The 26083-nt window shown below is 35.7% G+C and overlaps 1 protein-coding gene across 2 annotated transcripts in view; it reads left to right on the top strand.

Annotated features, from left to right (window-relative positions):
• CEP128 (centrosomal protein 128) overlaps positions 1–26083 on the top strand; it is a 466370-nt gene that overhangs the window by 19706 nt on the left and 420581 nt on the right. For both annotated transcript variants that reach the window (XM_025391920.1, XM_025391921.1), the window contains exons 3-7: positions 5589–5750; positions 7771–7857; positions 16405–16531; positions 17571–17692; positions 22193–22284. In XM_025391920.1, coding sequence (XP_025247705.1) covers positions 5604–5750; positions 7771–7857; positions 16405–16531; positions 17571–17692; positions 22193–22284 — 575 coding nt within the window. In that variant the 5' untranslated portion in view covers positions 5589–5603. The remainder of the gene's footprint in view (positions 1–5588; positions 5751–7770; positions 7858–16404; positions 16532–17570; positions 17693–22192; positions 22285–26083) is intronic.

Genomic DNA, 26083 nt, shown 5'->3' with positions numbered 1-26083 from the left:
TGAATATAGAGCTTTTATTTAATTAAATTTTCTGGGTTGACAGCCTGTTAATCTGCTGTCAGCCTTTTAATCTGCTATCTCTGTAGAGATCTTTAAATTTGTTTAATTTGTTTTTGTTTCTTTTAAGCACACATTTTAGTTTTCTCTCTGATTATACATTAATGCAAATCACTGTAGAAAATTCATGAAATGTAGGTTTTTTTTTTTTTTTTTTTGAGATGGAATCTCGCTCTGTCGCCCATGCTGGAGTGCAGCAGCGCAATCTCGGCTCACTGCAACCTCTGCCTCCTGGGTTCAAGTGATTCTTCTGTCTCAGCCTTCTGAGTAGCTGGGATTACAGCTGCATGCCTCCATGCCTGGCTAATTTTTGTATTTTAGTAGAGATGGAGTTTCACTGTGTTGTCTAGGCTAGTCTCGAACTCCTGAGCTCAGGCAATCCGCCTGCCTTGGCCTCCCAAAGTGCTAAGATTACAGGCACGAGCTACTGTGCCCGGCCGGAATGTTTTTGCAAAAACAAATCAGCTATAAACTCTGGATAGTAAATCTATTTTTGTTCCGTTTCTCCCTACTCCCCCTTTATCTCTGCCCTTCCCCACACCTCTAAATTTATATATTGGTTGTCCTAGCTTATTTTTTGTTGTTTATAAGAGAATACCTGAAACTGGGTAATTTATAAAGAAAAGGGCTTTATTTCTTTCAGTTACGGAGGCTGAGAAGTCCAAAGTTGAGGGGCTGCATCTGGTGAGAACCTTCTTACTGGTGAGAACTGTCTGCAGAGGCCTGAGGCAGCATAGGGTATCATCTGGTGAGGGGGCCAAGTGTACTTATTTGGTCTCTCTTCTTAAAAAACCACCAGTGCCCACTAATCCATTACTCCGTGTATAGATTAATCCATTCATAAGGGAGGAGCCTTCATGACCCAATCACCTTTTGAAGGTCTTACCTCTCAATACTGCCTCATTGGGGATTAGATTTCAAAGTGAATTTTGGAGGGGACATTCAAACCATAGAACTGGTCATTTATATACACATACAGATAACATATAACATTTATTATGAAATTGGAATTCATGCCTTTATCCCGTGCTTTGTCATTAAATGTTCTTCAGAAACAAATTTTTTAATGTCTGTTCATTGTATAGATATACCTTAGTTTAACCATTCTTGTATTTTGAAATTTGAGAATTTGAGTTGTTTTTATTTTGCCTCTATTACAGTAAATATTTTTTGTATATAAATTTCTATATGTATTCTAAATCATTTTATTAGGAGAAATTTTTGGAAGTGTAATTACCAGGGCAAAGGTATAAGCTCTTCTTGATACTTATTACCTACTGACATCCAGGCAAGTTATTCAAATTTGCATGTTCCCATTAGGAAAGTGTAGAAGTGCTCCTTCCCCTACAACCTCGCTAACCATAGACGTTACCATTTAACAGAAAACAATTACATAGTCTAGAAAAGCATCTTATTGTTTAAATTATATTTCTTAGATTATTAGGTTAAATGTCTTTTCATGGCCCTGAATATTTGTTTCCTTATGTGACCACTCTCAATATGTTTTTATTGACATGAAATGAAATAATAGGTACACTTTAATTGAGGAAACTATTTTCAGAGGCCCGGTCAGTTTTCATTATTGCCAGTGATATTACTATTTACCATTCTTTTATAAAATTAGTTTTTAATTATAGTGTAAAATAATACGTTGTTAATGACAAAAGAAGAGTGTATAATTGACGCTTATTGCTTTGTACTTTTCTTTCTGAGTCAGTTATATTAAGGGGCTCTCAGGATTTTCTTGGCCTCCCATGTATTCTGCTGTAGGTTCTGATTACGTGGTGTGAGCCTCTTGCCAACTTCAGCGGCCACTCCATTCTCATCTGCTTCTCCCTCCATCAGTCCTGTGTCTGGGGTGTAGTGGTGTTGGCTGATGATAGATTGGTGACTCTTGGTAAGGATGGACTTCTGCCACTATAGCTGCCTTCTGTGTTGTGGCATGAAGGGTTAGTTAGGTGCTCTGTTAGCTAGCTGTGGGAATCATGTTTGACCTTGTGTTGTCAGTAACAGTGGAAGAAAATGCCAGATTTTTATCAACAATGAAAATAATCTAACTTCTATTTTTTATTATAATGAGATTTTAAAATTTTACTTAGTTTAACATTTATGAAGCGTATGTAATTAAAGCCCTTAGATAGTTGCTGAATGTTTCATATGCTTAAAAAAAGCCATGCCAATTTCTCAGATAGATCTCATCTTAAATCTTGATGTCTCTGCAGGAGTTCCATCAGATGCAGGAGTTTGAACATCTTTTATTGCTTACAGTAACTTAACTTTATAGCTGAAGACTTTGTGTGTGTGCTAGTGAAACTCATGCCGGAACGTGTGATTCTGTCTTAGTAAAAGTATGTAATCCTAGTGGGGGTAAGTGAGAGATCATTTTTTTTTTCTTGTATTATATGACGATTGGAGATAATTTATGTTTATGTTGTTCTTTATTTTATTTATACCAGTCAGATTTTCTGCTTTAGAGTTAAATTCAGATGCCCCCATATCTTTACTTGTTAATATTTATCAATTCAGTGCAGTGTGTTTTTTATAAAAAAAGACTTTGAGGTACCCATGCCTGTGGGAATAGTATAAAAACAGCCTGGAGAGTTATACATGAAATCATGCTGGTGATTATCCCTGGGAAAATGGGGCAGGAGTAGTACTGGGTGAAGGAGGGGTGGCTGGAAGGTACTAAGACTTTATTTACAGTGTTCTAAATATTTTACTAAAAACTCTCAAAGGTACATCTGTCAGAATGATAATATTTATTAGTTCTTGGTGGTAGATACATGCATATTTACTTTATTAGTCTGTACTGTTTTATATCTTAAATATTATCCCCAAATTTCAGTTATAATTATTTTTAGTCATCTTGAAACTTAAATTGTCTACATAGTAGAAGTGTCTGACGTGCCATTTATATCTGGTGAAGTTGTCTTCAGATAACTGATTATTATTAAAATTTTGATAGTCTTAGAAATATCACGTCTCAAAAACAGTTATTTTGTTTCCTGTTCTCATTAACAACTGTTATAGTAAGCACATTGGCTTTTTCAATATTAACTTTTTATTCTGCCTGATTTCTTATCTTCAGTGATTTATTAACTTCAGTCTAGTTTCCACAATTATGACTTGTTAAAATGAAAATTGTTATGCTTTAAGCTGTAGAATTTTGATATGAAAGAGACAGATGCCAGACATAATTATTATTTTCTCTTATATAAGGGCTAAAAGGAATAAGGAAACAAAAATCCCTTTATCTGGGACCCATGGATTGATTTGTTTCAGGGCTTTATTAAATGTATTAGTATAGATATGTCTCTTAGTTTTTTTCCTGGTGCCTAGTTAAGATTTTTATATTATTACTTGATAGTTCCCTTTTTTCTTGATATTTTTATGCTAACATGAAATGAAAGGGAGTTGAGGAGACTATAGACACATGTAGGCTCTGGCCTGCACCTGCAGTCTTTAGCACTTTTTGTTAATTGTTAAGATTGATAACTCTTCGGATAAACGGACAGCAGAGCACAGTGGGAAGAACAGAGTATTGAGGACAGAGAAAGCCAGCTGAATCTTGGTTTTGCATTCTACTTATAATTACTGTAGGGAGTTGCATGTTATTTTATATCTTTTAGCAGTAGCATATCCTCTATAAATTGGGAGTTAATAGTATTCACTTTAATAAGTTGTTATGAGAATCAAATTGGGTTGCCTTATGTAAGCATCTGCACAGTAACTGGCAGAATAGCAAGTTCTTACAAAATGTTGATCTTTTCCTGCCTTCACTAATGGAAAATGCTTGATGGGAAGTACTGTAACTTAGAGTAAAAGATGTTAGGTTACGTGGCATAGATTTATGAGATGCATACAAGTCATTTCCTAAGTTTAAAAGGTGAACATTATATGTAAGATGTCTTTTCTTCTAAAGAAAATACTTTTTTCCTTTGGACTTAAGCATTGTGAGCCAGAAAAAGCAAAGCCAAACAGTTGCTTCAGTCTTAATTTCTTGTTCATGTTTCCTTATGGTGGGAGGGACTGACATCATGGGTACTATACCTTTGTACTTACATGTAAGAGAAGACAGGCAAGAACCAGAGAAGACAAATGCAGAAGGAAGTTAAGAGCTCTGGGCAGAGGAGAAGCATGGGTGTTCCGACAGGATGTTCTCTAACCCTGTCTTAGCTAGTGTGAAGAAGCTGGATATTTCGCTGATTCTTTTTTTTTGATACAGCAGTAACAGACTGTATTTCATTTTAAAAAACCTAAGCTTATGGCAAGGTTTCTTGCTTGTTTATTTGTTTAGTTATATTTCATCTAATATTTTAAAAACACAATTGCTTTCATTAAATGCTTTAGGACATGTACACGTTTAGCAAATTCTCTTTATTTTCTCCTTAAATGTATGATCAGTGTACTTCCAGATGCATTCAGAATAAAGATCCTGGAAGTCTAAGATACTCTATTATTCAAGAAATGTTTCCTCAGGAGACTGAGGCAGGAGAATTGCTTGAACCCGGGAGGCAGAGGTTGCAGTGAGCCACGATCGTGCCACTGCACTCCAGCTTGGGTGACAGAGTAAGATCCATCTGAAAAAACAAAACAAAAAAGAGAAATGTTTTATCACACTGTATTTAATCAGCCAGCACAATGGCCATGTAGATTTTAGAAAGATTCTAGCAATTAATGTTAAAGTAACATTAACCCACCATTAAGTAGAAAATGAAATTATTGGGATACTCAATACACTTTCACTTTTTATCAGTTGAGTTTCTCTGATGCTTCTTTGTTCTGAACTTATTTAGTTTCTTCAACTTCTATTAAAAGGTTTCCTGAAACTTTTGAGGTTCCCTTGCATGAAATAATTTTTTTTAATGCATTAAATAGAAAACTGAGGCAAGGATGGAAGAAAAGCATGTTTAGAGAATTATCTACTGATGCCTATACTCAGGATGTCCGGCTTTCTATTTTGGTGGAGATGTTGAAGATGCCACCTTCTCACGTATCTGTTATTGTAGAATTTGGACCTGTATTACAGCATTTGTTTAATTCTACCATATTTTAAATCAAGGTGCATGAGATTTGTCAGTGTACACTGAATGAGACCGTCTTGTGGTAGGTCTTGCTATGTTCTTATAGTAGAATGGACATTAGGCAAATATTAAGATACCTGCCGGTCCTAACTTTAGAGACTATCTGTGTTTTTCTCATCTACCTTACGGTGTTGTTGGTAGGATTAAGTGAGGTACTAATAATTTGGAAGCATTGCATGAATCCAGGGGATTATTATCACTGGACTTGTAAACATGACCAAAATCATATCTGAGGAATTGCTCCCTTAAAGCAGAGAAAACAAAGGAGGGAGAATTACATGGGGAAGTGACTTCTTGTGTTTTTAAGCTATGTATGTAGAAATTACAGTGTACAAAATAACTAATGGGTTGAACATAGACAAGAGATCAAAAGTAAACAGTTATATTAGTCTTTTATTTCTATGCTTTTTCCTGTTTCATTAACCTTGACCTATATTTATTTAAAAGGATTTGTGTACATCAATGGCAGAATCATCCAGCGAATCAGATCACTTTCGCTATCGTGACCGATTGAGTCCATGGGCTGCCAGATCAACTCACAGGGGAACTCGAAGTCTTCCTACAGTAGAAGTTACCGAGAAGGTCAACACTATTACAAGTACTTTACAGGTTAGTTTAACAATGGTTGCATTTAATAGTATTTAAATAGTTTGAGCTGCTTAATAGTTTCAGTGGATTAGTTTTCTTGCTGCTGTAACAAATTACTGCAAAGCTAATGTCTTAAAACAACACAAATTATTATCTTAAAGTTTTGTATGTCAGAAGTCAACACTGGTCTCATTGGGTCTCGGAGTGTTGGTCGGGATGTGTTCCTCTCTGGAGGCTCTAAGGGAAAAATCTATTGCTTTGCGTTCTCTGGTTTCTAGAGGCTGCTCACGTTTCTTGTCTTGTGGCTGCCTTCCCTCGTCTTCAAAGCCAGCAGGGAAGGGTTGGAAGGGCCAAGCCCTTCTCACATCCTGTGACTTTACTTTTCCTGCCTCCCTTTTCCTTTTTTACGGATGTTTGTGATTTCATTGGGTCCACCCGATAATCCAGGAGAACCTCTCCATCTAAAAGTCTTCAGTGTAATCACATTTGCAAAATCCCTTTTGCCATGTAAGGTATACATACACAGGTTGCAGGGATTAGGACTTGGATATCTTTGAGGGCCATTATTCTGCCTATGACAGTTGGTAAAGATATTTGAAATATGTGATAGGTGATGGAGAGTGTTTTAGGATAAAGCAGTATTTCTAAATAAAATATTGTGAGAGTGAAACCAGTAGAAATGATGATAGTTTAGCTTCTCATGGGCATGTGCCTTTAGAGAAATTGCTCATTTTGGTGAGGTAGATTATTTGTGGATGAAAATAAAGAAATTCCATTTTGATGTAGAGGCTAATTTTTGCCAGTATTTGGAGGTTTGAGTTAAGGCATTTTGCTTCTTTTTCCTAGAAAGGGCTTTAGAAAAGAGGTGGGGGAAGGGTAACATAGCTATATGGGAGAAAAGAAAACTTAGAATGTATTTCCTACTCATTAATCCCTTACCTTTGCCTTAGCCTGGCTAAGCATGGATTTTGGCTTTTAATTGCTTTGGTTAGTATGCTTAGATAAGAAGAAGATAATTTTTGGTGGTGAATGCTTTGATTTGAAAACCAGAAGACCTATCCTTTTTAAACTTATTTAAAGTAACATCATGGGCTGGGCTGGGCATGGTGGCTCATGCCTGTAATCCTAGCACTTTTGCTGAGGCTGAGGTAGGAAGATCGCTTGAGCCAGGAGTTTGAGATCAGCTTTGGCAACATACTTAGACTCTGTCTATACACAAATTAAGAAAAAAAAGTTTAGCTGGGCCTAGTGCTGTGTACCTGTAGTCCCAGCTAATCAGGAAGTTGAGGCGGTAGAATTCCTTGAGTCCAGGAAGCTGAGGCTGCAGTGAGCCATGATCATGCCACTTCGCTACAGCCTGGGTGGCTGAGCAAGACCCTTTCTGATCAATAAGTAAGTAAGTAAGTAAAGTAAGTAAAATGTAAGTAAAGTAAAGTAAGATAACAATACAATTTTGCAGTATGAATTCTTGTACTTTCCCAACAATGAGACACATTAATAGGTATATATTTTTGAAAGAAATATCTTGATTAATCTCCCAGGTAAAATCTAGCATATTTAGATGAGAACCATTTCTATTGTGATGAAAATTAAATTTGTTATTTTTCTTCATATCAAGTTCTGAGGTAAAAGAATAGTTGAAATAACATTGATCTTAATGATTTTCTTCTCTCGCACACAGTCTACTAGATTTGCTGTTTCAGGATTCCTTTTCTATAAAGAGTGTGAATTGGTTGAGGGGCACAAATTGAAAATTGTGATTCTAAGAATTAATGGTTTGTTGCCAACTTACTAGGGAACCTTGAATAACGATTTACATTATGTGCTGCAGATATTACACAAGTAAATTGCAGTCGGATTTGAGTTTCTCTCAGTGGTGTTAAGATTTATTTAATATGTATGAAGTACATTGATATTCAACTTAGCCATGATAAAATTTATACATTTTACAAACTGTTGACTTAGTTGATTGACGTACTACTAAGATCAATTAGGAAAAAAAGTATTTGGAATAATTAATTCAGTCAATTTTCTTTCTCAGGATACCAGTCGGAACCTGCGACAAGTGGACCAGATGCTTGGACGATACCGAGAATACAGTAATGGACAGGCGGGTGCGATAGAACATGTGAGAAACTACATATGTTTGGATTTTCTCCTACCCAACATTTTGGGAATGAAGTGTTTTGGGGAATGGGATGTGAACTAAAGGAAATAACCATTGTGAAACACTTTAGATTTTAAACTACTTTATTGTTTTATAGTTTAAATTTAGGTTAGCTTGTCAGATGGATTGCTAACTAGCTTATATAAATTAGATTCTATTGAATTTGAAGGCTTTACATCAGAGAGAGAGAGGAATTCAAGACATGAATTTAATGGAGACTTGGTAAACTTAGGCCATGGAGAAACCCCTCATGCAGAGTTAAGAATTTCAAGGATGGTTTATTTTAAAGTAATAAGTGTTCATTGTTAAAACAAAAAATGAAAAATTCCTCTCTCAAAGCCCCTTTTTAATTTTTTAAAATTTCAGTTGCTTTAGTGGAACAAATGGTTTTTTGGTTTCATGGATGAATTGTATAGTGATGAAGTCTGGGATTTTAGTGTACCTGTCAGCCACAGAGTGTGCATTGTACCCAATAGTTTTTCATCTTTTACCCTGCTCCCAGCCTTCTCCCTTCTGAGTCTTCAGTGTCCATTATACCACTCTGTATCCCTTTGTGTACACATAGCTTAGCTCTCATTTGTAAGTGAGAACAAGTGGTATTTTGTTTTTCATTCCTTAGTTACTTCACTTAGGATAATGGCCTCCAATTCTATCCAGCCTCCCTTTGAGCCCCACTCAAAAAAGAGGTAACAATTTTGAGATCTTCATGTTTCCAAACATTTTCTATGTATTTACAAGCATATGTACGATTTGCTTTAAAAATGGAATCGTATTAAATATAATGTTATACAACGTTTTAAAATTTAATAATGCGTATCACTTTCCATGTAAGTTTGTGTAGCACTACTTCATTGTTTTGAATGGTTATACAGTATTCCATAGTATGAATGTATCTAGTTTTTCTTCTTATTATAAACATATAGCAATGACCATTATTATACATGTTATATATGTCTTTGTAATCCTGTAGGATTGCTAGAAGTAGAACTGCAGGGTTAAAGGATATGTGCATTTAAAAATTTGCTGGATATTTCAAAATTGCCCTTTCAAGGATGTTCCAGTTTATACTTACTTTACATGCGGCTGTAAGAAAGAAATGTACTCCAGAGTTCTGGAATAAAGTTAATAATGTATTTTTAATTAATGTGTTGCTAATTCTATCTTCTACCTCTCTTTCCTTTGGAATTGCTTACTTCTATCCTGTAAACTCTTGGAAAACCAATTAAATGTATTCCTTCATGTTTCCAATGATGGGTATATATACAATGTAATGAAAACACTAAAATCACATTGTGTGTGTAGCTATCATTGGAAACATGAAGGAATAATGATTGTTTTATACATACCTGTGTTGTATTGAATTGTCACGTAACTCCCAAGTTGCAATTGATGACTTGTTTTTTTTTTTTTTTTTTTACAAAGTAAAGGTATAGTCATCATTAATCACTTGTAATTGCAAGCTAATTGGGTGTAGGGAAACATATCTTCCCTCATAAGGGTTTCTACTATTTTTATTTAGAAAATGAGTTCGGACATCCTTGTATTTACAGCATTTTTATGATTTATGATGTACTTGACTAATGGAGCTCTATAGACTTTGTTATATTTGAGTAGCTCATGAAGTGTTTCAGATTCATTACCTTATTAATAATGGGAATTGAGTCTTTGCTTTTTAATGTATTAGTTAAAAATTGAAAACATTCTTGTTAACCATTAGCAGAGTATAGTCCTCCTTTGTAAAGTTGAGTATTAGATCCCTACTTAGGGTGTCAAATTTCCTTTGAATTGGGCAGTTGGGAAGTTAAATTATGTATACCCAATTTTAGGTATGATATATTCCATAGCAGTAAATATTGTAATGTTAAGAAAGCAATTTTCCGTGAGGGACCCATTGTCATCAAGTCTCTTTGGTAGGCCTAGAGTTGAATAATGCTGAACTTTCTGAGGGAATAGTTTTTTTTTTTTGAGATGGAGTCTCGCTCTGTCACCAGGTTGGAATGCAGTGGCCTGATCTCAGCTCACTGCAACCTCCGCCTCCAGGTTTAAGCGATTCTCCTGCCTCAGCCTCCTGAGTAGCTGGGAGTACAGGCGCATGCCACCATGCCCAGTTAATTTTTCTAGTTTTAGTAGAGATGGGGTTTCACCATGTTGGTTGGGATGGTCTCGATCTCCTGACCTCGTGATCCGCCTGCTTCAGCCTCCCAAAGTGCTGGGATTACAGGCTTGAGCCACCGCGTCCTGCCCGGGAGTGGTTTTATAAATGGGAAGTAAATAAACTCAACAGATATTTCCATTTGCGTTGTAAATACATTTTTAGGGAATGACAAACTCTTTTAAATATCTTCTCCAGATTAAAGCATTCTATTTCATCATTCTGTTTATTTTTTACTTTTATTGTCATTGCCTTTAATCATAATGATAAAAAGTGTCACTTACTGAACAACCAAATCTGCCTCAGGCACTGTTCTAATTGTTTTACATAGATTATCTTATTTCATCCACAAAATAAAACATGTAAGAAAGTTATCTGATGGGATGTGAAAGATGCAGACAGGAGTGGGGGCAGAAGTGAAAGTAGTACAGCAGAGGAAAGCAAACGAAGCTTTTCTTTGGTCCTTCTGAATCACAATATTTCTATTTTTAAATTTTTATTTATTTACTTATTTTGAGACAGAGTCTGACTGTGTTATCCAGGCTGGAGTGCAGAGGTGCAATCACAGCTCACTGTAACCTCACTTGAACTACTGGGCTTAAGCAATCCTCCCACCTCAGCCTCCTGAGTAGCTGGGACTCCAGTTGTGTACCACCATACCTGGCTACGTTTTACTTTTTTATTTTTTAGTAGGGATGGGATCTTACCGTGTTGGCCAGGCTGGTCTTGAACTCCTCGGCCCAAGTGATCCTTCTGCCTTGGCCTCCCAAAGTGCTGGGATTACAGGCGTGAGCTACCATACCCGGCCTGAATTATAATGTTTTTAATGATCACTTCTGTTTTTTGGAGTACCCATTGTTGCCCAGATGATCTCCTTTCATAGATTTAGGTTGCAATGTAGTCAATCCTTTTCAGGTTTATATGCATTCTTTTTCAGTTCATTAACCTTGAGTTACATTTTGTTTCTAATCAGAGTTTTTCCAAATAGAGACATCAAAAGGCTTTTGGAGATCTCTGTGACAATTTTAAAACTTAGTATTTTATTTTCATTGTAATGTAAAAGCATCTACAGTTATTTTTCAATTCATTTACATATCAGTTTCCAAAATAATTGATTTCCTACATCTTCTTATGGTGACCAATGACTTTTTTACCCCTTGAGTATCATTATTAACTTATAATTTATGCATATTTAAAGTGTTTTCATCCATTGCAGTTAATGTTTTTATTTATGCTCAAATTGTTTTATCTTTGGCTAGAGGAAGCCTACTACATGCTTAAATCTGAAAAAGCATGTCTTGATGGTTTGGATAAACTACCTGTGTTAGTCCATTCTTGCATTGCTATAAAGAACTACCTGACACTGGGTAATTTATAAAGAAAAAAAGTTTCACTGGCTCACGGTTCCACAGGCTGTACAGGAAGCAGCTTCTAGGGAGGACTCAGGAAACGTACAATCATGGCAGAAGGCAAAGGGGAAGCACACATGTCACATGGCCAGAGTAGGAGCATGGGAAGGAGCGGAGAGGTGCTACACATTTTTAAACAACCAGATCTCATGATACTCACTCACTGTACAGTACCAAGTGGGGATGGTGCTAGACCAGTCAGAAGAACTCTGCTCCCATGATCCAATCACTTCTCACCAGGCTCCACCTCCAACACTGGGGATTATAATTGAACATGAGATTTAGGTGAGGACACAGATCCAAACCATAGCCATTCAATTCCGGTGCCCAAATTTTATTTGCATTTATACTGGTACACAGTAGTTTCCATTGTTTCAGGTTAATATCAAAAGAACAGAGGGTGAAAGAATAGACCTAATCTTTAAATAATGCATTTATATCAAGTGAGGTATTGATATACATTATATTATGTTCTGTGATGTCCATTTTACAGTATTTCAGACAGGGGAAAGTGGGGGAAAATAGGATCATCATTTGGTATCTGGTGAGGTAGTCCTACTAGACTCGAAAGAATTTACAACATTGTAGTTAGTACCACAGTCTTGGGTGAGATTGATTAATTTTAGGAAAATAATATCATCCATCATAGAAAATTAATGTTAGATTGAGTTTTATTAATATTATTTTGTTTTTATTTAATTTTGTTTGGTTCAGCTTTACACCTAGTAAGGTGTTATAATCCGAAAGAGTTTAAAACAATTTTTATGACTTCATACTTTATCTCTTTATTTGTTGGTTTTTGTGTTTTAGGAGTTACCAAATCGGCTCCATACATTATTAAATTTTGTGCAGTGTCTGTTGTGTTGTGTTGTGACTACTTCAAGTGTAGATTTTAATTCTATTACATTTTTAGTTTTATGTTTTAGATGCAAGAATTGTTTTTGCCATAATGCTTGGAAGACTAATTTAAAATAGCCTTTATTTCATTCATCTCCCTTTACATTACATTATTTTATTTTATTTTATTTTATTTTATTTTATTTTATTTTATTTTTTTGTTTTTTTGAGACGGAGTCTCGCTCTGTCGCCCAGGCTGGAGTGCAGTGGCCGGATCTCAGCTCACTGCAAGCTCTGCCTCCCGGGTTTATGCCATTCTCCTGCCTCAGCCTCCCGAGTAGCTGGGACTACAGGCGCCCGCCACCTCGCCCGGCTAGTTTTTTGTATTTTTAGTAGAGACGGGGTTTCACCATGTTAGCCAGGATGGTCTCGATCTCCTGACCTTGTGATCCGCCCGTCTCGGCCTCCCAAAGTGCTGGGATTACAGGCTTGAGCCACCGCGCCCGGCCCATAATTTTATTTTTTGGACCTTATAAATCATCCTGTTCATCGTCAGTGGCTTTGGATATATCTTTTTAGAGTTTTAAAATGGGGTTGACAAATCGTTTTTGTAATTTTTGTATTTTTGAAATAGTTTTTGAACATCTTTTATTCTTCTTAGATTTTGGGGAAATGTTTCATTTCTCTTGTTCTTTAATGTTCTTCTGTATGTCTCATGGTAGCTTTTTTTCTTTTGGTGGCAGGGAGTGTGTGTGTGTGTGTGTGTGTGTGTGTGTGTGAGAAAATTCATTTTATTTCTCAGCTTTTAGTTGCAGCTTAGGATTTGTTAGCAAATAAGCCTACATAAAAAGGATGCTGGCAAGATCTGCTTTTGGCATTGGTAGATAAGATTATTTTCGATCAACTCTTCTACTGAGAACAACTAGAAACATGAAAAAAAAAGTAAAAAAATAATATTATGAATCCATCAAAAAACTACTAAGGCAGTAAGGAATTTTGTAGTCAGGATCTGGCAAAAAACGTAAGTCTAGAAGGGTAAGTCTTATATTTGGGACTTTTTTCCTCCTTCAAGGTGATGGCTGATTCCTAAAGAGGCGGATTAAAAGCAGAGAGGCTAGGATCAGAGTTATCAATCAACTTAAGAGGCTTGGAAGAGCAAAACTGGAGTTCAGGAGCCCTTCAGCTTTAATGGAGACCCCAAAGGGTGACAGTATAGGCAAAGTGGTGAATTGGAAATGAGAAGTGATAAACTGAAAATAGAACAGCCTTCATAGTAACAGAAGCCTGTCCTTGAACCACTCAATTCCTAAGTGGATTAAGGTGATTTGATATTGCTAGTGACCCCAACCTGACTTTCTATTAGAAACAGAACCAGATTTTTCTGAAGAAAGATGTCATCCTCTCAAACTTTAAATTATCTCTACAGCTTTTCATGTAAAATGTCTATCACATGATAAAGAATACACAGACATAAGAGAATATAAAAGGTATCTGAAAACCAAGGGAAGAAGCAGAAAATAGAAAAATATATGGGACTATAAGGTAACCATGAATAACATGTTTAAAAATTAAAAGAAAAAATTAAGAGATTTGGGAAATAACTGAAAACTAAAAGGAACCAAATGAAAATTTCAGAAACTGAAAAATAAGATAAGTAAATAACCAACTGACCTTTAATGAATGAAGTGAACAATAGCTTGTGTATAGTTGAAAGAGAATTCATGAATTGAAAGACAAACCAGCATAAGATATCCAAAAAGACTGGAAGAATGAAAGATTGAAAAAAATGTAGAAAAGAGAAAAGAAGACATATAGCATTTGGTAAAAAGGTATAACTTAAATGCAGTTGCATTTCCAGAAGGAGAGGGGAGAGAGAATGAGGCAAAAACAATATTTGAAAAGATGATGCCTGAGAATTTACAACATATGAAATTTATTAAGCTATGGATTTTCCGATCTCTATGGATCAAAAATGGAATAAATACAAATAAAACTGTAGATAGTGATACATAATAAAACCACTGACAAAGGTAAAGAGAAAATCTGAAAAATAGCTAGAGCTAAAAAGGCAGATTACCTTCAAAAAGAAGCAGTAGTAAGAAATGATAGCTGACTCTGCTTTCAAAAGGATACTGAAATTGAGTTTAGCTTGAAAGATGGAAATAATAAACACAGCAAAAATTAAGAGAGCTGATTTTACATTTTTGTTCTGACACTAATTTGTATGATCTAAAGTCACTTTATATTTCTAGTCTGTTTCTCATGTTACAGTTTGAATTTGGGCTTTTAAGCTTTAACATTGTTTAGTTTTATTCTGATAATTTTGTCATAGATTACTGATATACTACTTTGTGGTCACTGCGTAAGATCTCTGGTCCACTTATGTGTTATTTTATGTATGTGTAAATTACTCTGAAGGTAAACCTTGATTTTCCTGGGCATCATAGTATGTTTTGTGGATTGATGCTGAGTTGTTTTTTTTATTTTTATTTTTTTATTTTTTGAGACAGAGTCTCACTCTGTCACCCATGCTGCAGTGCAGTGGCGCAATCTCAGCTCACTGCAACCTCCGCCTCCCAGGTTCAAGCAGTTCTCTTGCCTCATCCTCCCGAGTAGTTGGGATTATAGGCGCCCGCCACCATGCCCGGCTAATATTTTGTATTTTAGGAGAGACGAGGTTTCACCATGTTTGCCAGACTGGTCTTGAACTCCTGACCTAGTGATCTAGCCATCTTGGCCTCCTAAAGTGCTGGGATTACAGGCGTGAGCAACCGCGCCCAGCTGATGCTGAGCCTTATAGCTGGCTGGTGAATACTCAAGGCAGGATGGTATCGTACATATCCCAGTTTAGGGAAGGAGGAAACAGAGGGATGTGGAAATCCTCTTTTTTTTTTTTTTTTCTTACAGAAATGAGAGGGACAAAAGAAGTAGATTCCTGAAATTCTAACTCTACTGCTTTTAATACAAATTGTTTCAATTTTAGTTCTCCAGAACAGCCAAATCCAAACAGCCAGACTGAAAAAGGATTTGCTTTGTTTGTGACTCATATTCTGTTTCATCTGTGCTTTTCCTTCAGTTGAGGCTCCTTTCTTTCTGCTCGTTTCCCCAAGTAAAGCAACTTGTTCTCCCCATAAATGGTGTTTTACCTTTTAACGCTGGCTGAATTTAGGAAACCCTGTCTTCTCAGTGAATCGTTTGGTTTATATAGAATGTCAAATTCTGTTTAAATAGTTATAGATGACTTGTTCCATGGATCCATGCATTATGTTTAAAATTACTTTCTGTTCATCCTTGAGTAAGATATCTAGACCCGAAGTTTCCCAGCAATTCAGGATGTATGAATTTTCTTCAGCTTTACTCTTTTTTTCCCTGGGGTCTTAGTCGAATCCTATTCTCAGGTCTGTAATTGTTTACAGCTCTGAACATTATTCTCAGTATTTAGCATGTTTTTATTTAATGTAGCTCTTTAAGTCTAAAGATATGTTTTTGTACGTCCCCTGTTGGCTGACTCCTTAATAAACTGAATAAAGCATTTGGACAACTGTAGTTTTTAGTGTGTACTGGCAGTCTGATATCTGACCCAATCATTTTCTGGGATTTGGAGCCTTTGAATGACTGAAAGAGGTATTCTGCTAATACAGTTGGACAGTGTACATTGTTTCAGTAGCAGCTGTCACTGTGACAGCTGTTTAGTTTCCTATTTGTTGTAGACCTGGAGTTTCTGAAGGAATGTTTAGAAGGGAGGAAAGTTTTCTGTCTTCTTTCAGTTGTGTTGACCTTGTTATGTTTCTTCACATGAGTGGTGCACCAATTAGACATTTCAATTTGGTTTTGTAAGCCCTTACACAGTAGACATCTTTTCCACATCTGGCAATAAAAAATGGAATAGGTAGTGAGTGACAGATGCCTTTTAAAACCAGATTTTAGTAGTGGTTCTTAAAATATTTGTATTTACTATTTTTATATTTTAAACATAGTTTAACATTTTCTGATATATTTTTTGGGGGGAACCCAGATATTTCAGAAATAGCTTTGAAAATCTTTGGTCTATTTGTATTTGGAAGTTGTTTAGGAAGAATAATGCTTCATTCATTATATTCTTTAAATTAGTTAAAAGAAAGCTTGGAACAATCAATCGACCAACTCCGGAGTCAACGTTTATTGAGAAACTCAGGAGGGAGAAGTATTTCTGTTACAAGTTTGAGTGCAAGTGACCTTGATGGTGGCACTGGGCCAGGTAAACACTTCAAATGTTCTGGAAAACATTTTTTTTTGTTTTAAAAATATTTTTGAAGTAGATATTGAATACATTTAATTTTTGGAGAAATATGACCCATGCATAACTTCACGCAGATTGGATATTGGATGATAGAACATGTAGTTGTCCAGAATTTTATAGTACATAATTTGAAATATATTAAAGGATTTTTGTTGTTATAATGTTTTTTTCCTCAGACTCTGTAGACCACATTAGAGCTTTACCTGACAAAAACCTGGATTTAATTGTCTGCTGCCAAAGAATCAAAACAAATACATAAATAAGATTCACTATGTGATACACTTTTTAGGTTAAGTATCTTGGCCTAGCATAATACATTTCACATGTCTTATGAAATATCCTGTGATACTTGTTAAGACCAGATGAATTTTAGTCTTGGCATGCAGGTGGATATGAATGACTAGCTTAAAGGTTATGACCGTTTGTCCTAATTAATCTTACTTACACTTTTGTATAGCACTGAGATTCATGTTTGAATCGAAAAGCCTGCAGTAAGGGGAGACGATTTAGATAATTGAACATTGGTACCTTACATTGTTAATATTACTGTTGATTGTGATCAAAATGATTAAAAATTGGGTACTTTTTATGTAGTTAGTTTTTATTTTTATATGCTGTTCAGATTGTAGATTACGTAGTTTTAAAAATTGTGTTTTTTAGTATTAAGTTATATTAAGGGGTCATACAAGTTTTTTATTTAGCAATTTATTATTTTTATATGAGCAAATATGTTGCTTCTTTGGAAAGTATAGCAAATTGAAACTTTGGAGTGTTCTATTTCCAGGTTATTTCTGTTTTTCATTTTATCTGCTTTAAGAGCACAATTAATGCTAATTTGGTGGAACTTTATAGCCATAGCAAGATAGTTGGGAAATAGTCTGGGTTAGGGACATATGTATATGTATATCCATGTCTGCCTTGTTTGTACTGAGTAAAATTTTAGATTGTCTCTTCTATGCAGTGTTTTAATACCTTCCCTTTTCTTTCACTTGTGAAGAGAGCCATCGTTTTCCACCTACCTCACCTCTCAAGGACTATGGGGATCCATTGGGTATTAAACGAAATACCAGATCAAGAACTGGTGTCCGCTTTGTTCAAGAGACTGATGATATGACTCAGGTACTTTGTACAATTCTGTAATTTGTGTGCAGTATTTCCTTATGTTTCTATTGTATATAGATGACTAACACTTGAACTTTAACTTTATATTTTAACCAATTTGATCATTAGTAACTATACTGATCCCTTTGATTTTGAACCAAGTAAATGACTTTATTTTACTTTTTATTATTTTTTTCTTATTGAAAAATCATAGATGTATACATTTATGGGGTATAATAAGATGTTTTAATATATGTATACAATGTGGCATGATTAAATCAAGTCAACATCTATCACTTTGCTTATCTATCATTTTTTATGGTGAGACATTTGAAATTTATTCTGTCAGTTATTTTGAAATATATAGTACGTTATTATTGACACTGGTCACCCTGATGTGCAATAAATCTCAAAACCTATCCCTCCTGTCTGTCTGAAACTTTGGACTGTTTGATCAACAACTCCCCTTTCTCCCACCACCTTCTGGTAACCATTATTCTCCTCTATATTTCTATGAGTTCAACTTTATTAGAGTTCATATACAAGTGGGATCATATAGTATTTGTCTTTCTGTGCCTGGCCTTTTTTACTTAACATAATATCTTCAGATTCATCCATGTTTTTGCAAATGACAGGATTTCTCCCTTTTTAAAGGCTGAATAGTATTGCGTTGTGTATATATACTACATTTTCTGTATCCATTCATTCACTGATGGCCACTTAGGTTGTCTGCAGATGTTGGCTATTGTGAATAATGCTGCAATGAACATGAGAGTGCAGATATCCCTTTGACACATTGATTTTAGTAGCTTTGGGGATATATCCAGAAATGGGATTAATGGGTCACATGGTAGTCTTAGTTTTAGTTTTTGAAGACCCTCCATACAGTTTTCCATAATGGCTGTACTAATCTACATTCCCACCAACAACGGTACAAGGGGTCCCTTTCCTCCACGTCCTGTCCAACACTTATCTTCCATCTTTTTGATAAAAGCCATTTTAACAGGTGTGAGGTGATATCTCATTGTGGTTTCAATTTGAATTTTCCTAAAGTTTACTGATGCTGAATATTTTAAAAAATGTACCTATTGACCATTGTTATGTCTTCTTTTGAGAAATATCTGTTCAGGTCCTTTGCCCATTAAATTTTTTTTTTTTTTTTTTGCTATTGAGTTGTTTGAGTTCTTTATATATTTTGGATATTAATGCCTTGTCAGACATATGGTTTGCAGGTATTTCTCCCATCCTGTGGATTGTCTTGTCACTTTATTAATTGTTTCCTTTGCTATGCAGAAACTTTATAGTTTGATGTGATCCCGTTTGCCTATTTTTGCTTTTGCTGCCTGTGCTTTTGGGGTCATCATATTCAAGAAATCATTGTCTAAATTAAAGTCATGGAGCTTTTCTCCTACGTTTTCTTCTAGTGGTTTTATAGTTTCAGGTCTTGTATTTAAGTGTTTCATCCATTTTGAGTTGATTCTTTTGTGTGTTATAAGATAAGGGCCTAATTTCATTATTCTGCATGTAGTGCAGTTTTGCAGACACAATTTATTGAAGAGACTATGCTTTCCCATTGTGTGTTTTTAGCACCTTCATAAAAAATCAGCTAACCACAAATGTGTGGGTTTATTTCCGGGATTTCGCCTCTGTTCATAGGTTGATGCATCTGTTTTTTGCCAGTATCGTGCTGTTTTGATTACAAGTGCTTTATAATGTTTTGAAATTAGGGAGTATACTGCCTCCAGCTTTGTTCTGTTTTGCTTAGGATTGTTTTGGCTATATGGGGTCTTTTGTCATTCTATGTGAATATAAGATTGTTAATATAGGATTTTTCAAGTAAACTAGTTTATTTTCAATGTACAAATCATCTCCCTTTGTTTTGAGTTTTGTTATGGAGGATTATATCTTGCAGAACATTTAAAAATGAGCTTAATTGGACATGTTTTGTTTCCTTTCTTGTTCAGCACATTTTTCCGTAATCCCTGCTAAGTCAGCTACTTTCTCTTTTACTAAGTTTGGTTTAGTATAACCAAGTTAATCTTTGTGTGGTTGATCTACTGATTTTCCTACCGTTAGTGTTTTTCTGATTGTTGAATCATTGATAGAGCCATTTGCTATTAAGTAAGAAATTCCATACTTTATGTATTCACTAAAGATTTCTGAAGTACTAGTTTTGTGGAAATCTTTTTCTGTTTCTTTAAAGTTCTCTGCAGAGCAGTAATTTTTCCTTTTGTTGTCTTAAGTAGCTAAATTAAATCGAAAAGGGCTGGGGGAGTTCTGCACTTTGACCTTTCTGTTTTGGTAGTTTTAGGATTAGGTACTCAAAGTGTATCTTAAGATACTCATCTGTAGCTGTCACTTGTTACTGCATAAAGAGACAAAAAATCAAATGTATTAGAAGACACCCTGTGGAAACTTTTCCTTGGCAATGTTATTTTTTTGATAGTTGCACCTTGCAAGCATGGACTATATGATGAAGCCCAGAAGAGAGAACAGTATCTTAACATTATTCATTTACTGTTTCCTTCTGTTTATTTAATGTCTCTGTTATTGGGATAATGCTTACACTTGGAAACAGTGATGAGCAGAAACCTTGTCTTTTAATACGTTTATAATCTAGAGGAGGAGCTAGATATTAAATAAGTACATAAATACAACCTTATTTATGAACTGAGATGCATGCTATAGTGAAAAGATGCATAGGGCTACAGAATTGTATGGTAGAGGACATGCCCCGTCAAGGAGGGCTTCCTGAAGAAAGGCTGACTGAGCTGAGATCTGAAAGGTGAGTAAGAGTCATTCCAGGTAGAACAAATAGCTTGGCAGGAGAGAAGATAGCCCCTATGAGCAATTTAAAGAAAGCCCACGAGGCTAAACAAGTATGAAGGGATGAGATTCTGTAGAGCTGTGTAACAGGGCTGACAAAATTATTTTGAAAAGATCACTCTGGCTGTAGTGTGGAAAATGGAGTCAATGTGGGTGAACCAATTAGAAGGATTTTACTGTGCTCTGGATGTGAATTGATGGTCACTTGGGTTAGGATAGATGGAGTTAGAGAGAAGGAGGTAGAATTAAAGGCATTTTAGTGTATAAAATGGAAAGGTCTTGAAAATTAGATAGCCATGTGGGGAATGTAGCAGTGAGTGAAAAGGAAGTGTCAAGGATGCATCCCCAGATGCTGGTTTGCTAAATTGGAAAATCATGATTGCAAAACTTAAGTTTTTCATTTGCTATACTACTTCACTCCTTTCTTTTTATGGTTCTTCTTCATTAAGTTCATTCTCAAAATTACCCTTAGCTCCACTTGACTGTGTACTTTCTTAATGCCCCCGTGAAGAATTTGTGGTTTGTTTACATATCTGGCTCTCGTATCAGATTGTGAACCACTTCTCAGTAGCTGGCACTGATAAATTGCTTAATGTGCATTTGTTGAAATGAATCAATTTGTTGTTTCTTCAAGTCTGTTTAACGTAGTTTTATTATAAATCATTCTATTTATATTCAGCCTATATATTTACAGTTAAAGTTACAATAATGAGAATGAATCCCATATAACCCCCACCCAGGCCACTAAGTAAAGCATTATCATACCCCCAAGCCTCTTTTATACTCCATCTTTTCTCAAGGGGTATCCACTATCCTGACTTCATACATGTCATGACACTGTTTCTGCTTTAAAAAACAATTTTTTTTTTTTACTTTTTAAATTTTGACTACCTACATCTTATTTAGTGTTGCTTGCCTTTAAACTTTATGTAAATGGGATACTACTGTAATCTTTTGTAACTTCTTATTTTACTTGATGTTGTGTTTTTGACATTCAACTTTACTAATGCATAGGTATCTTTGATTGTTTCATTTTCATTGATATATCATACTCCAGTGGAGGAACACACCACAATTTATTTATCTTGGTGTACATTTGGTTTCTCATGTTCTCATTATGAATAATGCTGCACCATACTTTCTTGTACATGGTTCCAAGTGTACATGAGCAAGAGTTTCTCTACAGCAGGAGTTGGCAAACTAAGGCATTGTAGGCTGATAGAATAAAATTTTATTGTAATTCAGCCACGCTTATTTGTTTACAGTTACTTTTGCGCTACAGTGGCAAGATTAACTGTGACAGAGACCGTACAGCTTGTAATCCTGGCATAGTCGCTATGGGGCCCTTTACAGAAAAAGTTGGCAGACCGGTTTTCTCCTTCTTTCTCTCTCTCTCTTTTTTCTTTTTCTTTTACTCTGATTAAGGAAGAAACAGACCCCTTCTAGAGGGGTAGAATTCTGAAGGAGTAGAATTGTACTGTAGAAAATGTGATGGTAAATGTTATATAAAGCTTTTAAATATTTGTTTTTCTTGGAAATTTTTTCTTTCAAAATTAGATGTTTTCTTTCATAATAATATTACAGAATCTGGTTATTATTGCAAAGAACAAGATCTTATTCTTACCTTTGGCGAATCTTCATGGAAGAATTCAACAGAATTCTAAATGGATAACTGTGTTTTGCCTTTGCTAGCTTCATGCTTTTCATCAGTCTCTTCGAGACCTCAGCAGTGAGCAAATTCGCCTTGGAGATGATTTCAACAGGGAGCTTTCCAGAAGGAGCCGGTAAAAGCAGCCTATGGTTTTTTTTTATGAGAGGGATAAATTATGAGGAGAATAAATTAGCTTCTGTAATTGACATATTTATCTAAATTTTTAAAAAGTGTTGTTTTTATACAGTATCTGAAAATTTATTAACAGAACAGTTTACGGCCCTTTGAATTTAGAATATATCATGACTCAGTGTTAGACAAATTAATTTCCTATTTCTAAAAACACTGTAACTTAATACAATGGAATGCTGACATTATGGAGGGATACATTGTGAGACTTTTGCAAAGAGGTAGATTTGCAAATACCATTGGAGAGAGAGACACAAAGACTGACTCGCCAGCTGACTGACTTTTGGCATTGCACACACAAAAAAGAAGTGTAACATGAAGTTTGTCTATGAACATAAACCATTGCAGAATGCAATACTTTAGCTTTTAGTTGAATTCTTTGAGGGTCAGTGGTTAACATCTGCCCCATCTTCGCAATTTTGTCAATCTGGATAGTCCCCAAGAGCTGTTATTTAATTTAAACTTCTTTACTCTCTGTCCATTTTTGTCATCACCAGTGGCAGGTGGCTTTCTTTTGGAGGCCATGTTTTGCTGAAAAACAAAGATTTTTATGCCTTCCTAAGAATTGCAATCCATATACAGCAATGATTAGGGAACAATAAAGCTGAATTGAAATTTGTTTACGATATTTGCTTGCTGACTCCAGCTATCTAAATCATACCACGCACTAGTTCTGTGTCGCTGCAACAAACATAGTCAAAACTATAAATGTTAAATCTATGAATATCAAGTATAGGCTGTAATGAGAATGAAAGATTCTACCATTATTACTAGTGCTATTAGCTAATATTATTGAGCCCTTATTTCATGATTTAACTTTAATTCTAGTAACTACCCTTTGAGGTAATCATTAATTTTTCCTCTAGTTTATGGATGAGGAAATGGGCAGAGAGAGATGAAATAACTCAGCTCTCTGGAAATCCAACAGGAGGGCTGTAGCGGAGTCAGAATTAAAATCCAGGCAGTAAGGCCCCAAAGTTTCTGTTCTTTATCACTTACAGTGTATGGTGGTTCAAAACCATTTTTACATGTGACTGATACAAATAAAGCATTTAAATTCCTGGATCGTGAGATATATTATTGAGCTATATTGCTAACCTTTTAAACTGGTAATATTTATGTAATATTTAGGTTTTTTTTGTTTTTTTTACAAGTTGATAAAATTAACAAAATGACATTAACACTTTAATGTATTGTAGGAATGGTTTTATTACATAACCATTACCCATTTCAAGGAAGGGTATAAATTAAGCACTGGGAACATGAGTTACAGGGAATAGCTGCCTTGTAAGAAGACACAGGGGAAGTTGCAGGGATGATTTAGTTGTATAGTTTCAATGGTCATTTAAATAACCAATATTGGACTGGGCTGTTAGTATCTGGTAATAGTTTTTATGATCTATAGGCTGGTACCATCTGGTAATAGCCTTGTGACCTAGAGGCATGTGTGAGGCAGAAAACTTTGTTTAACCCAAAATAGGAGTTAGGTTTCTTGGGAAATGAGGTGGCTTACCTTTGTGAATGTGTAAAATTTCTGGATGCTGTTCTGCTTTACTTGTACCACAAATTCTTACTTCATGTTTATAAAAATAATGGACAGGGAGTTAAAAAGTTTAACTTTCTATTTGATGTTGAAAGGTTGGTATTCTCATTTAATTACTGATTTTTCATTTTTGACATTTATTACAAAACATACATTGAATAATAAAAGTACACTGGGAAGCAAGCTTTTGGAAAGGATTAAGTAAAGTTTAATTCAGAAATCACCTACTTTGGATGCCATGTGAAGAACTGATTTGGGCCAGATGCAGTGGCTCAGGCCGATAATCCCAACACTTTGGGAGGCCAAGGCAGGTGGATCGTTTGAGCTCAGGAGTTTGAGACCAGCCTGGGCAACATGGTGAAACCCCGTCTCTACTAAAAATACAGAAAAATTAGCCTGGCATGGTGGCACATGCCCGTGGTCCCCGCTACTTGGGAGGCTGAGGTGGGAGGATTGCTTGAGCCCAGGAGGTTGAAGCTGCGGTGAGCTGAGATGAGTCACTGCACTCCTGCCTGGGTATCAGAGTGAAACCTGTCACAAAGGAAAAAAAAAATTGATTTGAGGAGGGCAAGGTAGAAGTCTGTTGCACTAGTATATGAGAGTTGATGATGACCTGACCCAGGATTATGGCAGGAGAGAGATGGACAGGGGTGTGTTTGAAGATACTGTTTTTGGAAATCAAAGAGACAGGATTTGGTAGTGGTGGGTGAGGGAGAATAAACTAAGGATGACTCTAAGATTTTCAATTTGAATAACTAAGTAGATGGTGATTCCACTTCCTGAGATATGGAAGACTGGTTTGGGTAGGTGAGGTGTAGAGAGTTTGGCCTTGAATATGTTATGTTCAAGATGCCTGTGAGACATTCAAATGGAAAGTAAAATATTCAGGTAGATATTTACTATGGAGCTCAAAGGAAAAGTCTCTGTTGAGGTAAAATTTAAGAGTGGTCAGCATGGAGAAGTGTCATTTGGAACCATGGAAATGGATAATAACAAGAGAGAAACTATAGGGAGGATATCAAGGACAGGACTGAGTTGCAAGGAGTTGTAATATTAAGGAATCTTATGATAGAAGGAGGAGCTGACCTGAGATGGAATAGCTAGTGAGATGGGGGAAATTCCAGACAGCATAGAGCCACAAAAGCCAAGAAAGGGGCTGTAATATTTATGGGTGTTGTGTCAGGTTCTTGCAGTTTACTTATTTTTGTTATTCTTTGGTATTCCACTGTGTGAATATACAGCAATATATTTTAACATTCTATACATACATACAGACAGACATTTTCAGAGGTTTAAAGTCTTCGAAAATTTAGTTAAATAAGATTGTAACCAAGAAATAGAAAGATAAAAATGTTAAGAAATAGTAAAATTAACCTGGGGATTCAGTGAAAGTAACCCTGGAATGACAGTCATGGAGCAGGCCCAGGAAGTATTCACTCTACATTAGAGCAGGAAAGTAAGTGTCCCTTGAGAAGAAGGTTGTCAAAAAGAGTGAAATAGATGGTTTGTTGACCATTCAGTAAGAAGTGGGAGGAAAATATCAATGATGTGATAAGTAAGGCCCATATAAAGCCAAAAGATAATGAGAAAGCTTGGAAAAGACAAGAACACAAGAAAGTTATGATTCAAGTGTGAAGCTGACTACAATGTGAGCATGACAGAATGTGAGCACAAAGCATCAATTCCATCAATTTCATAGGATGGAATAATTCACAATATTCATAAGACGTATGAATGTATTACATAAAACTCTACAGGTCCAATAGAATAAAAAATGGTAATAACATAATCTGAAATTAGAGAATGAGCTAAATATTTCAAAACAGCCAATCGAAAATGTCTTGAGTTGAACATGATGAAGGCGACTAGCAAAATAATTAATAATGGAAATGGTTGTGCATGATTCACAGAGGGAAGTGCAGCCAAAAGTAAGACAGTGCAAGACAGAAAGGCTTTTTCTTTTCTTTGTAAATCTTTCTGTACGATTTGTTCATTTATCATGTATTTTTTTTTTTTTTTTTTTTTTTTGAGACGGAGTCTCGCTCTGTAGCCCAGGCTGGAGTGCAGTGGCCGGATCTCAGCTCACTGCAAGCTCCGCCTCCCGGGTTTACGCCATTCTCCTGCCTCAGCCTCCCAAGTAGCTGGGACTACAGGCTCCCGCCACCTCGCCCGGCTAGTTTTTTGTATTTTTTAGTAGAGA

This window comes from Theropithecus gelada, chromosome 7b, assembly GCF_003255815.1.
Source record: "Theropithecus gelada isolate Dixy chromosome 7b, Tgel_1.0, whole genome shotgun sequence".
Classification (NCBI taxonomy): Eukaryota; Metazoa; Chordata; class Mammalia; order Primates; family Cercopithecidae; genus Theropithecus; species Theropithecus gelada.
Note: the sequence above shows the minus strand (reverse complement) of the source record. Positions and strands in the feature narration are given on the sequence as shown.